We start from the raw sequence: 12,105 nt of genomic DNA, 5'->3' as shown, positions 1-12,105 counted from the left end.
TTCCAGGACTGTTCTTCAGGAAGCCATGGTGCGTGGCAATGGCCATGAGACATCTCCCTGAAACCCTAGCTCTTCCACCTATGAGCCACGTGGCATCCAGAGTTCTGAACTCCTGAACATCCCTTACCTCACTAGAAAAAGAAAAATAATAAACATCTTAGTTTTCCGTTTTTCTGTTTTATAATGGTCAAGGACCTGCAACTTTTGGTCAGTACTCAATATATATTTGGCTTTTCAAAATGCATGACTGATGCTAGGTAGTTTACATTGAGTTAGAAATAACAATGGACAAGTCTACCAACTTGTTGAAGAGTCTCAGTAGTGACAACACATCTAGAAGTGTTGTATAGAGCAAAAAACAAGTTTAAATACACATTTCCTGGAAAATAAAGAATACCCTAATTTCCAAAACTTCCCAAAGTGTCACTAATCTGAGACTTAAGAAATATACTCTTTCTTTGTCTTATGTAATTGTAACCCCTCTGTACATCTACCTTAGAATAGCAACATATATTTTTAAAAATGAATGCCATATTTGAATAATGTTCAAGTTGTTGACTTTAATACTTCTTAACCATAGCTGAACATTGAAAGCAGGTAGGTTTGTATTTTAAGTAGCAGTATTTGATCTATAACTAGTGCAACTAAATCACAATTGTCTCTGTTGCCTCTGGAAAGAGGGGCATGTGTACAGGTCATTCTACTTTTATCTCTATCATCAAGACAAAGTCTAATCAGAAGAGAGGTTAAAGTAAACTTCTACCTAATCATGAGTAAAGCATTAAAGAGGCACACCTACAGTCTCAGGGAGCATTATAAAAGGTCTGCAGTGCAAGCTCACAGTACTCCCAGAAGACGAGAAGGCCTCAATGGGTCCAGTAGTTGTCCTGGTGCTGGGTCTCTCCTTGCTTCTTCTCTTTTCAATATGGAGACAGAACTCTGGAAGAAGGAAGCTCCCTCCAGGTCCCACTCCTTTCCCAATTATTGGAAATATACTGCAGGTTGATATTAAAGACATAACTAAATCTTTAACCAAAGTAAGTAGTCTTCATGTTTGGCCAATGTTCTCTGACAGATATGAATGAAACCATATTTTAAATGTACTGCTGAAGGTAGAATAGCATGATTTGTTATCATAAAACAAAATCCTTGTAAAAAGTGTAACATGCTTGGTACTTTTCCAGTTTGTATTTTAAACATGGAATGAATTAATGTATTATGTGAGTGGGTTACTGTCTATTTTAATCTCAGCCACAAAATTGCAAATGTTATGGATGGTTTTCCCCATCTTAGTTAGACAGTCATATTTATGATTTTTTTTCTGAAGCTCCATGGTAAGGAAAGTTCTGTGATTAAAAGTTCAATTGAAAAACTCTGATAGCATAATAGACATTGATTTTTTTTTAAATCATGAAAGCTAACTTCTCTGAGAAGCTGTGAGTGATTGAAAGGAACTATCTGTGAGGATGGGGGAACATAAAGACTTGAGACCATTGCGGGGAATACTGATGGTATCAGAGTCCACCTGGATTTTTTGCTTAAAACTTCATCTGGAGCAAAAAATGCTGCTGGGTGAGAAATTGTTTGGGAGGATGTTTCATGTACTAGAGCAGCCTCTGCGGGGCCCACCCTCTGCTTCTACTACCGATAGATCCCGAACTGCACTGGCCTATAGAAACACCTGTGCCAACTTAAAGCTGCCAGTTTCTCTTGTTTGTCAAAGGAAGTAATATTCTCACCAGTAAGAGCTTCAGAGGTTATCTGAAAGCAGTAATCTGACATTGGTTAGGAGTACAAATGAGAATTAAACATATACTGAGCATGGAATGTCCAATAAGCCTTATCAATGGGGCTCTAGAAATGAACTTAGAATCCACAGACCTTTGTTTTGGTCTTTGTGAATCATGACAAGCCTTCTGTGTGTTTTGATGTGAGGATGAATGATAATGGTGCATCAACTGCCTCGTCCATTGCATGGACAATTATAAGCCATTTCTAAGTGACAGCTATAATAAACCTCCTTCATAACATATGATTTTGCAATATTTTAAGTTATGTTGTAAGAACCAAACTAAAGCCAATTTATGACAGCTTCTAGAAGTTAACTTGTGTCAGTCCCTAATTCCTGTTCTATGTTAATGTTGCGAAGGTTGCAAAAATGAGTTAAACAATATCATGTCTGTGCAAAATTTTTGGGAACTGTTATTTAAAATTTGCAGAACACCCCAGAACAGGATGGTTTCGAAACCCAGTCAGTAGAAGATTAACCACAGGAGATGTCAGCCTCGATGGCTCAAGCAGACATCGGGTTCCTGACCAATTAGAATCGAACTTGTCCCTAAACCATATCATTGCTTTGCCTTTATAAGCCCAGCTATACTGTTACTCGGGGCCCCCTCCCTTCCTCTGCAGTGTCGGGGGGTACCGGATGTGGCCTGAGCCTTGGCTTGTTAAATAAACCTTGCATTTTGAAGTTTGGGTTCCCTGGTCTCTCCGTGGTCGTCGGCGAATCTCTGGGACTTGGGTATAACAGTGTTTGCCAAAATAAAGAAGCATAAAAATACAAAGATGATATCAGTTTTGCTCAGGCTCACTCTGAGGAACAAATAATGACCTCTGTCGCTAGTATTTGTTTTCTTTTCATTTTCCAGTTTTCAAAAGTCTATGGGCCTGTGTTCACTCTGTATTTGGGCATGAAGCCCACTGTGGTGTTGCATGGATATGAAGCAGTGAAGGAAGCTCTGATTGACCAAGGGGAGGAGTTCTCTGGAAGAGGCAGGCTCCCATGGGCTGAAAAAGCTAATAGAGGCCTTGGTAAGTGTACATATCCAAGTGTATGTATATTTGTGTGGGTGGCAGAGGATGCTTTGATAAGGAGGATGGGAAAAGAGCCAAAGCTAGGCCAACCCTGTACCTGCCATCTGTCGGCTTCCTTTTCCTTGCTTGACTTCTCCATCCATGTTTCTGCTTCCTTTCATTTAGGAATTGTTTTCAGCAATGGACACAGATGGAGAGAGATGAGGCGCTTCTCACTCATGACCTTGCGGAATTTTGGGATGGGGAAGAGGAGCATTGAAGAGCGTGTTCAAGAGGAAGCCTGCTGCCTCGTGGAGGAGTTGAGGAAAACCAAGGGTGGGAGCTGCTTTATATCACTATTTTTATTTATTTATTTTTTTTGGGGGGGGTCCGGTCCTGGGGCTTGAACTCTGGGCCTGGGCACTGTCCCTCAGCTCTTCAGCTCAAGGCCAGCGCTCTACCACTTGAGCCACAGTGCCACTTCTAGTTGTTTTTTTTTTCTTTTGTTTATGAGGTGCTGAGGAATTGAACCCAGGGCTTCAGGCATGCAAGGCAAGCACTCTACCACTCAGCCACCTTCCCAGCCCTATATCACTATTTTAGAGAGGGATATTAAAGGCTCCAATAAGTCCCTTCTGTTTCAGAAATGGGTTGTTTTCCAATCAAAAATCAGGACTGTAGGGTTTTTTTTTTGTTTGTTTTATGCTACAATTGGGGTACTGGCCAACTCAGGCTCCAGGTAAAAGATAAGCAGGTTTAATGCAAATGGGATATTAGGCTGTTAGAGGAATTTACAAGTAAAACAGTAATAAAATGGTAAAGATGACAAAGGCTAAGTACAGTATTTCATATGTATATTTCATTTATTTCTGACTCTTCAGGCTCACCCTGTGACCCCACCTTCATCCTGGGCTGTGCTCCCTGCAATGTCATCTGCTCCATTGTTTTCCAGAATCGTTTTGATTATAAAGACCAGAACTTCCTGAACTTGATGGAGAAATTGAATGACAATGTCAAGATTGTGAGCTCACCATGGATGCAGGTGAAGCAAAGATCTTTTCTTCCTAAGAAAACACTTGTCTTTTTTTTTCAACAGCCCAAATTAAATAAAGAGCCACTAGTAAGGTGAACACTTGGACGCAACAGTGCTACCTAAAGAATGGTAGAGTGCCATTCAGGTAGTTACTGCCTATGACCACACATTCTAGCATTTTCTCTATTCTATTTTTGTAGTAGCTTCAAAGTTTCTGGTTTTATATTAAGGTCCTTGATCAACTTGCAATTGATATTACTTCAGGGAAATAGATATGGGTCTAGTTCATTTTCTGCAGTTCCAAAGTGAAGCATGTTGAAATTTGTTTTAGAAGCAGGGAAGGAAATGATGAGGGAGAATAGCAGAGGAGTCTAGATATATTGTCTCATCTAGATGTTTTGTATAGCTGGATCTTGTTGGCTCATAGATAAACTTTAGTTACTCAGGAGAGTGAGACCTGGAAGATCAAGGATTTGAGCCCGCCAGGACAGAGAAGTGTGAGAGAATCCATCTCCCAAATAGTCAGCAAAAACCAGTCCTGACCAAGAAAGCCAAGCAAGAGTCTGGGGCTCTGAGTTCAAACCCTGGTCCTGGCACCAAAAGGCAAAATGCATTTTATTTATATATGGACATGTCAAAATGAGAACCTTTGACAGCTAACCTATAATAATAGAAATGGAAGAAAAAAGGATTTACTCAAGCTAATGAACTCAAGCAATTAATATGATATTTCCCATTAAATCCCAAAGGGATTTTCCTATAAATTGCTTTGTTCAGGTCCTGATAGATGCCTGGTGGATCAGTGGATATCCAGGTGCTTACTGAAAGCTTTCATTTCCCACAGGTTTGTTTTCCAATCAGACATCTCATATTCGTGCTATTACTGAGCAGAAGTATTTTTCCTCAGAAAGGAAGCATATTTGCAACAATAGAAACTACTAGGAATCACTGAGTAGAGTCAGAGTGTTTGCTGATTCCACTGTGATCCTAGATGATGAAGTAGCCTGGGGAGAAATGACAAAATTGAACTATAAAAATCTTCAGAATGTTTTATAGAGTTTGGCATGGCTTAAACTCTGTAAAAGTTAATAACTATATGATCACAGGGAGGCTAGATACTATACCATGAGACTGAATTTCAGGGTATCCTTGAACCCCTCTGATTTATATATTCCATTTGAATTTCCCTTCAAGATGGAAGGCATGTGTCATTTTTATTTGCAGCCAAGTGTTCTATAATAGGTATATATTATGTATATGCAAATATATTTAATAAGTTATTACTTTTGCTTTTAGATCTACAACGTTTTCCCTGGTCTCACTGATTATCTACCAGGAAGTCATAAAACATTACTAAAAAATTTTGATGATATAAATAATTACATTTTGAAGAAAATAAATGACCATGAAGAATCGCTGGATGTTAACAATCCAAGAGACTTGATTGATTGTTTCCTGACTAAAAAGAAACAGGTAAAATGACAAAAATCACATTTATTTGAATCCTTGAGCACTCTGTGACATATCAATTAGTCTGTGCTACTGGAGATGTTTAAACAGAGCAGCAGTGCTTGAAAAGTAAGTTATCAGTTATATAAAGGAAGCTAAACTAAGCGTCCGGGGAAACTTAAAATTAATTTCTCAAATGATTAGGATACATTTACTCTTTTTGCATAAGATAATATAATAAGGAGAAGCAGAATGCACATGGCAGGTGAATAGAAACAATTTTCCTGCTAAATATGTGTCATTATGTAAAGATGGGTTTCATTATTATAGAATGTATAGAATAGAATATGTGAATATTATGTAATTTCTCTAAGTCAGAATTGGTTTTGAAGAAATAATTCTGGAAATATCCTTAATTGGTCATAGTTAATCTTCCTTATAAAGGATTTTCAGTTGTGATATTTAAAAAAATATATATATCACAATATCATTTTATTATGCTTTTCACATTTTTATTAACAAATTTAATGTGCAAAGGCTTCTATTATGATATGTTACAGATGCATATAATGTAATTTAATCAAATTCACCTCTTCTGTTTGTTTACTATTTCATCTTCTTTATATAGATTTTAGAGGTTTTCCTTATGTTTTATCACATAAACATATAATGAGTATGTTATATGTGTAACATATATGTAAAATACATATAGATAATGCATAGATAATATAGATATTATATGCATCTATAATATACTACAATCAACTAAGCAAAGTTTGAATCCTTATAATGTACCATCGGATGACTATAACACACTTATGACAGTCTACTGTGAAATTAGAGTGAATTATTGTCTGACTATAATTTTAATCCTCCCCCCTCCAATTGCATCCTTCTCTGGTTGTTTTTGTCCTACATTATATATTTAATACATTGGGTATCCACAGAATTCATCTATGATTATTGCCTCCTATATTTACCTTAAATAAATATGTAGCCGGGTGCCGGTGGGTCACGCCTGTAATCCTAGCTACTCAGGAGGCTGAGATCTGAGGACTGAGGTTCAAAGCCAGCCCGAGCTGGAAAGTTTGTGACACTCTTATCTCCTATAAACCACTAGAAAACCGGAAGTGGTGCTGTGGCTCAAGCAGTAGATCGCTCGCCTTGAGCTGAAGAGCACAAAGACAGCGCCCAAGCCCAGAGTTCAAGCCCCACAACAGACCAAAAAAATGTATATAATCTAAAAATAGGTTGAATAAAAATATAGTATAATTAACATTGAAATTTTCTGTTTGGTTATATTTAACAAGGATATGTATTTCTTGACTTGGTGTGAATTTATTGTTGAATGTGCTTTAGTTTCTACTTGAAAGCTGATTCCCCTTAGCACTTCTTGTATGATAGATCTGTTCATGACAGACTCTCTTCTCTTTTATTTATCTTAGTAGTATTAACTTCTCCTGCATGATGATAGCATATGAGATAAAATTAGTGCTTTAGTCCATGACATGGAATCATTCGATTTTTGTTAATTTAGAATTCCATTAATTTTTCAACATTGATATAGCCTAGAGTATAATAGTCTATGTGACCTGCAACTTTTAAATCTCCAAATTTATTGTGACAGATGGAAGCTTTAATATTGGTGTTTGAACATATTATTCTAGAGTAAGTTGACCTCAAGATTTAAGATTACCTATAGTTTGATGATCATAGAAAAGTACATAAAGTAGATATTACCAAAGTTTGTTTAACTTGACCAGCTTTCAAAGCATATGATGTTGATATAGTCAAAGGAGATGACCCTTTCCCAAGAAAGTACAAATGTTGAGAGGATCCGTTTATTTTCATTGTTTTAATTACACATTATTAGACATACTGTAAGTTATCTGGAGATTACAAAAGCATGATGGATTTAATGTTGGCCCAGGGACCAGTTAGAAAATGATGTATTTTGACAATTTAATGATTCCCTCATTCAACATCTAAAACTGCAGGGTTGTTGACAACTTGGTTTTGGGCCATCTTCTCAGTCCTTGGCACTGCCTCATCCATCCCCTCTCCTTTATTCCAATGACAAGTTAATGTGAACACTTTTTGTCTTCATGATTAGTGTCTCTTCAGCTCATGCAATCCTAGTCATTTCTACTCAGGTTCCCCAGACCACCTGACTTGGTGCTTCCCATCTGCTGACTCATCGGGTTTTGATGAACCCATTCTCATTCCTTGTGACTCCTAAGTTTTGCTGTCTTTTAGCATTTTCATAAGCAATATTTAGCATATGCAAATGTGTGATACAAAAAGTTAAATTGCAATGAGGAGCCATGCCTGTAAAACTACTATCAAGGGGCTGAGATCTAAGGATCAAAGTTTGAAGGCAGCCTGGACATAAAAGTCTTTGAGACGGGGCTAGGAAGGTGGTTCAGTGGTAGAGTGCTTGCCTCACATGCCTGAGGTCCTGGGTTCGATTCCTCAGCACCACATAAGCAGAAAAGGCCTGAAGTGGTGCTGTGGCTCAAGTGGTAGAGCACTAGCCATGAGCTGAAAAGCTGAGGGACAGCGCCCAGGCCCAGAGTCCAGACTCCACGACTGAACCCCTCCCAAAAAAAAAAAGTATTTGAGACTCTTATCTCCCAATTAAACAGAAAATAGTGGGAAGTGGAGCTGTGGTTCAAGTGGTATAGCACTAGCCTTGAGAAAAGAAGCTCAAGGACAATGCCCACACACTGTTCGATACCATCAACTGCAAAAAAAATTTAATTGCAGATTTTTGCTTCAGGCTTACAACACCTGTGTCCCTAACTTTCCTACTTGCAGTATTCAATTTTCTGATCCTTCAATAGTTAGAGAAAATTCAGTTATCAGTAGCTAAAATGAATGATGAGTTTCATGACCTCAGAATCAGTCACAGCACCAGATCAGTTAGAGTCAGGACAGCCCAGGAGGCCTGAAGCCTTACTTAGTCTAAACTAGTCACCATCCCACTGTCAATTGTGCATTACTCTTATTCCTTTACTCTCCAACTTCATACCACTGTGAGATATTGTGAATTCACTGTCATCCCATGTGCTGGTAAATAATATAATTGCATCAAATCTTAGGAGCAGGAAAATCACAAGGAATCATCGGAATTTACTAATGAAAATTTGACAATGGTTGCATCTGATTTATTTGGTGCTGGGACAGAAACGACGAGCACAACACTGAGATACTCCCTGCTGCTCCTGCTGAAGCACCCTCATGTCACAGGTAGGAGCACAGGGGGAGACCTAGGTGAAACTTCGGAAAATATAAGAAAGATGCTGGTAGTGATTTCCCTTGTTAGATACGTCTCACAGCTCAACACCCTGTGCCACCAGCTGAAATCAGAGACAAGTGATGAGAACACAGCAGTAGGAAAAGCAGCAAGACTCTGTCTTGTGTCTGGATTTTCTGGCAGGTAATCATTGGAAAACTGCTCTAGCATAAATTGACATACAATAATATATTGATTTTACACCCAAAACTCCAGCTTTTACAATGGGTTCTTCTATATATTTTTCCTCATTCTGACTATTCTAATGCTGCCATAAGCCAAAGAGATCTCTTGTCGGCAATGCGTAAGTACAAGTCCTAGAAATTAATGTGGATGTATGAGATGAATTCCATTCCTGAATATTTTCTCATTAGAAATGTACAGATGCCATGCCAGAAGGTATTTTACAATTTAAGAAGTCTAAGTCCATAAAACTTATGTTTGGTAAAGTTAGAATTTTACAAGGTCATCTGTAAATTTTATCTTTTACAATGGTGTTTTGTATTTATAGAGTTGTAGGTGTGGAAACACTATGTAACCTTTTAGGAGATATTATAAAATAATTTAAATGAGAATTAGTCCTCTCACAACAAAAAGGAGAAGAGAATACTAACTGGATAAGAAGTCTACCAAAATTCTGATACTCAGAGTAGATGTAACTGTGATAAAAATAACTGAGCCAGACACATGTTGCTTTCACCTAAATGTGGTAACAGGAATAGTTCTGAGGGAAGAAAAAACAAGCTATGTCTCCAAAATTCCCATGAAGTTTCTCCCTTTTTATTTTGCCAGGCCTGAGCTTGAACTCAGGGGCTGGGTACTGTCCCTCAGCTTCTTTTGCTCAAGGCTGTCACTCTACACTTGAGCCACAACCCTACTTCTGCCTTCTTCTGTGTATGTGGTACTGAGGAATAAAACCCAGGGCTTCATGCATGGTAGGCAAGCACTCTACCACTAGGCCACATCCGCAACCTCATTAAGTTTCCTATTTAGAAGTAACAATATCAAAGAAAATAGAAAAGAATTTAGCAAACAGACTCTCCATGTTCAAATTCTTATCATACCTCCACTCCTCAGGTGAAAAGAAAAACTCTCTCCACACCAAGAAGACTCTCTCTCTCTCTCTCTCTCTCTCTCTTTTTCTGTATCCAACAAAGTCTGTACTCAGAAATTGTGGGCAAAGACAGTTAAGTATAAATTTGAGAGGCCTGGCCAAGCCCTCTTGTTTTTGATGCATAACTTTTTTTGTATATATCTTTTATTGTAAGGCACTGTACAGAGGGGTTACAGTTATATTAAAAAGGTAATGAGTAAATTTCCTATGGAGCATTGTTACCTCCTCCTTTGTTTTCCCCCTACCATTCCTTTCCTCCCCACCTCAACTTCCTCCCTCTCCCACCCACAAAGTTGTAAAGTTGGTTTTCAACATAGTGTCTTGTACATCTCATTGTCACAATGGGTCAACCTGTATCCTATTTCAGCATTTTGTTATTTCCCTTCCCCTCCCCAAACTAGAAAAGTATTTATACAAGGTACAGGGCACTGGAATCAAATACAGTGAAGACAGTGGTTATACCATAGGGGAAGAACATACAAAAGAAACAAAAATATCACATAGTACATTATAAATACATTGAAAACAACAGCAAAAAAGGTAAAACTTCTTGTGTCTCTATCTTTGGGGTCATTTCACTTAGCATCAACTTGTATGTTCATATGTACATAGCTTTTGACCTTTTGTGCTAGTCATAGACATATACTAGTTATATATATATATATATATATATATACATATATATATTATATTATATTATATACCAAATTTTCTTGATCCATTCATCTACGGAGGGGCATCTGGGTTGGTTCCATGTCTTTGCTATGGTGAATAATGCTGCGATAAACATAGTTGTGCTGGTAGATTTACTATAGCTTTGTTTGTGATTGCTTGGGTAAATCCAAAAGGGGGATTGCTGGGTCATAGTGGAGCTCTATGTGTAATCATTTGAGGAACCTCCATACTGCTTTCCAAAGTGATTGAACAAGTTTACACTCACACCAACAATGCAGTAGGGGTCCTTTTTGACCACATCCCCTGCAGGTGATGCACAACTTTCTATCTTTTTTTTCCTGAAATTTTTCCATAATGAAAAACTCTAAGAACCTCCATATTTTACCAATTTAATAGAAAATTCTCTCGAAGTGTCCAGCAGAATAAAGGGATAAAAGTCTTCAATCCGCATAAAGTTGTAGCATTCCAGAATACCAGGGTTAGAAAGAAGATCATCCCAAGTTTCAGAAAGACACAACTAGGTCAGATATCAAGAGATGATGGGATTGCATCATAATTCTTAAGAGTGGGCTGGGAAGGTGGCTCAGTGGTAGAGCACTTGCCTTGCATGCATGAGGCCCTGAGTTCGATTCCTCAGCACCACATAAGCAGGAAAAATAGCCCAAAGTGGCAATGTGGCTCAAGTGGTAGAGCACTAGCGTTGAGATGAAAAGTTGAGGGATGGTGCCCTGGCCCAGAGTTCAGGCCCCACTACAGGACCCCCCCTCTGAGAAAAATTATTAAGAGTAAAAAGAAAAGATAGGAGAGTAGACTTCAATACCAGCCATAAACTTCATACCCCATTTTCTCTTTTTTCACACAATATGGTATAATATGGTGTAATGCATTTTGTTCAGTTATCTCAAACTAAGTTAAGGAAATCATGGATTCCAGAAACCAGGACAGAAGGTTATGGTGTAATCTGAAACTCACTGAGGCTGCTCAGATAACACCCACATCAGAACAAACCAGAAACCAATGATGCAAGGAGGGAAGGAAGACACTGAGAATGAAGGAGACATGGACAAAAGTCTCAGAATTCTCACTTACTGATCATGTATTGCTAGGTGTTTTACACAAGTATTTCTGCATTTTCAAATAATTCTAGGTCAGGAAATAGAAAATCATGAACTGACTGATAAGAAAGAAATGGGAAGTACAAGAAATGGAATGCAATTCTAATTTCCACCCAGGGAACAATATTGCTGAGCCAGAATGATTGAAACTGTGAATACTGGTTCAAAAACTGATGTTTTAAGACCACACTAAAGCTACCAGCACGACTATGTTTATTGCAGCATTATTTACTATAGCTAAGATATGGAACCAACCCAGATGCCCCTCAGTAGATGAATGGATCAAGAAATGTGGTATATATACACAACAGAATTCTATGACTCCATCAGAAAGAATGACATTGCCCCATTTGTAAGGAAATGGAACGGCTTGGAAAAAATTATATTAAGTGAACTAAGCCAGGCCCAAAGAAACATAGGTCCCATGGTTTCTCTTATTTGCAATACTAGTATATGTGTGAGTCAAGCAGAAAAGGTCAGATAAGGTGAAGTTAGGGAAATGAACCCTAAGATATGTATTCAAATGTTTTTTTTTCTTTCATGCAATTGTTTCTAACACATTTATAAGATTATTTCTTTGTTGCTTTGTATGACCCTCCCCACAGTATAACCTCAGTTTTCACTGTAT

The 12,105-nt window shown here is 38.0% G+C and overlaps 1 protein-coding gene across 3 annotated transcripts in view; it reads left to right on the top strand.

The window, feature by feature from the left end:
* The first annotated feature begins 869 nt into the window (after positions 1-869).
* The window catches only part of LOC106001659 (cytochrome P450 2C5-like), a 23,585-nt gene continuing 12,349 nt past the window's right edge, over positions 870-12,105 (top strand). The window contains exons 1-6 of one of the 3 annotated variants that reach the window (XM_013036687.1): positions 870-1,037; positions 2,652-2,814; positions 2,983-3,132; positions 3,678-3,838; positions 5,126-5,302; positions 8,386-8,527. In XM_013036687.1, coding sequence (XP_012892141.1) covers positions 870-1,037; positions 2,652-2,814; positions 2,983-3,132; positions 3,678-3,838; positions 5,126-5,302; positions 8,386-8,527 — 961 coding nt within the window. Of the gene's footprint in view, positions 1,038-2,651; positions 2,815-2,982; positions 3,133-3,677; positions 3,839-5,125; positions 5,303-8,379; positions 8,528-12,105 lie in introns of all 3 variants that reach the window. The other 2 variants (XM_013036686.1, XM_013036688.1) reach the window with 2 other exon arrangements.

The sequence above is a fragment of the Dipodomys ordii genome, unplaced genomic scaffold, assembly GCF_000151885.1.
Source record: "Dipodomys ordii isolate 6190 unplaced genomic scaffold, Dord_2.0 Scaffold346, whole genome shotgun sequence".
NCBI lineage: Eukaryota > Metazoa > Chordata > Mammalia > Rodentia > Heteromyidae > Dipodomys > Dipodomys ordii.
The sequence above is the reverse complement of the archived record's forward strand: the minus strand, read 5'-3'. Positions and strand labels throughout refer to the sequence as shown.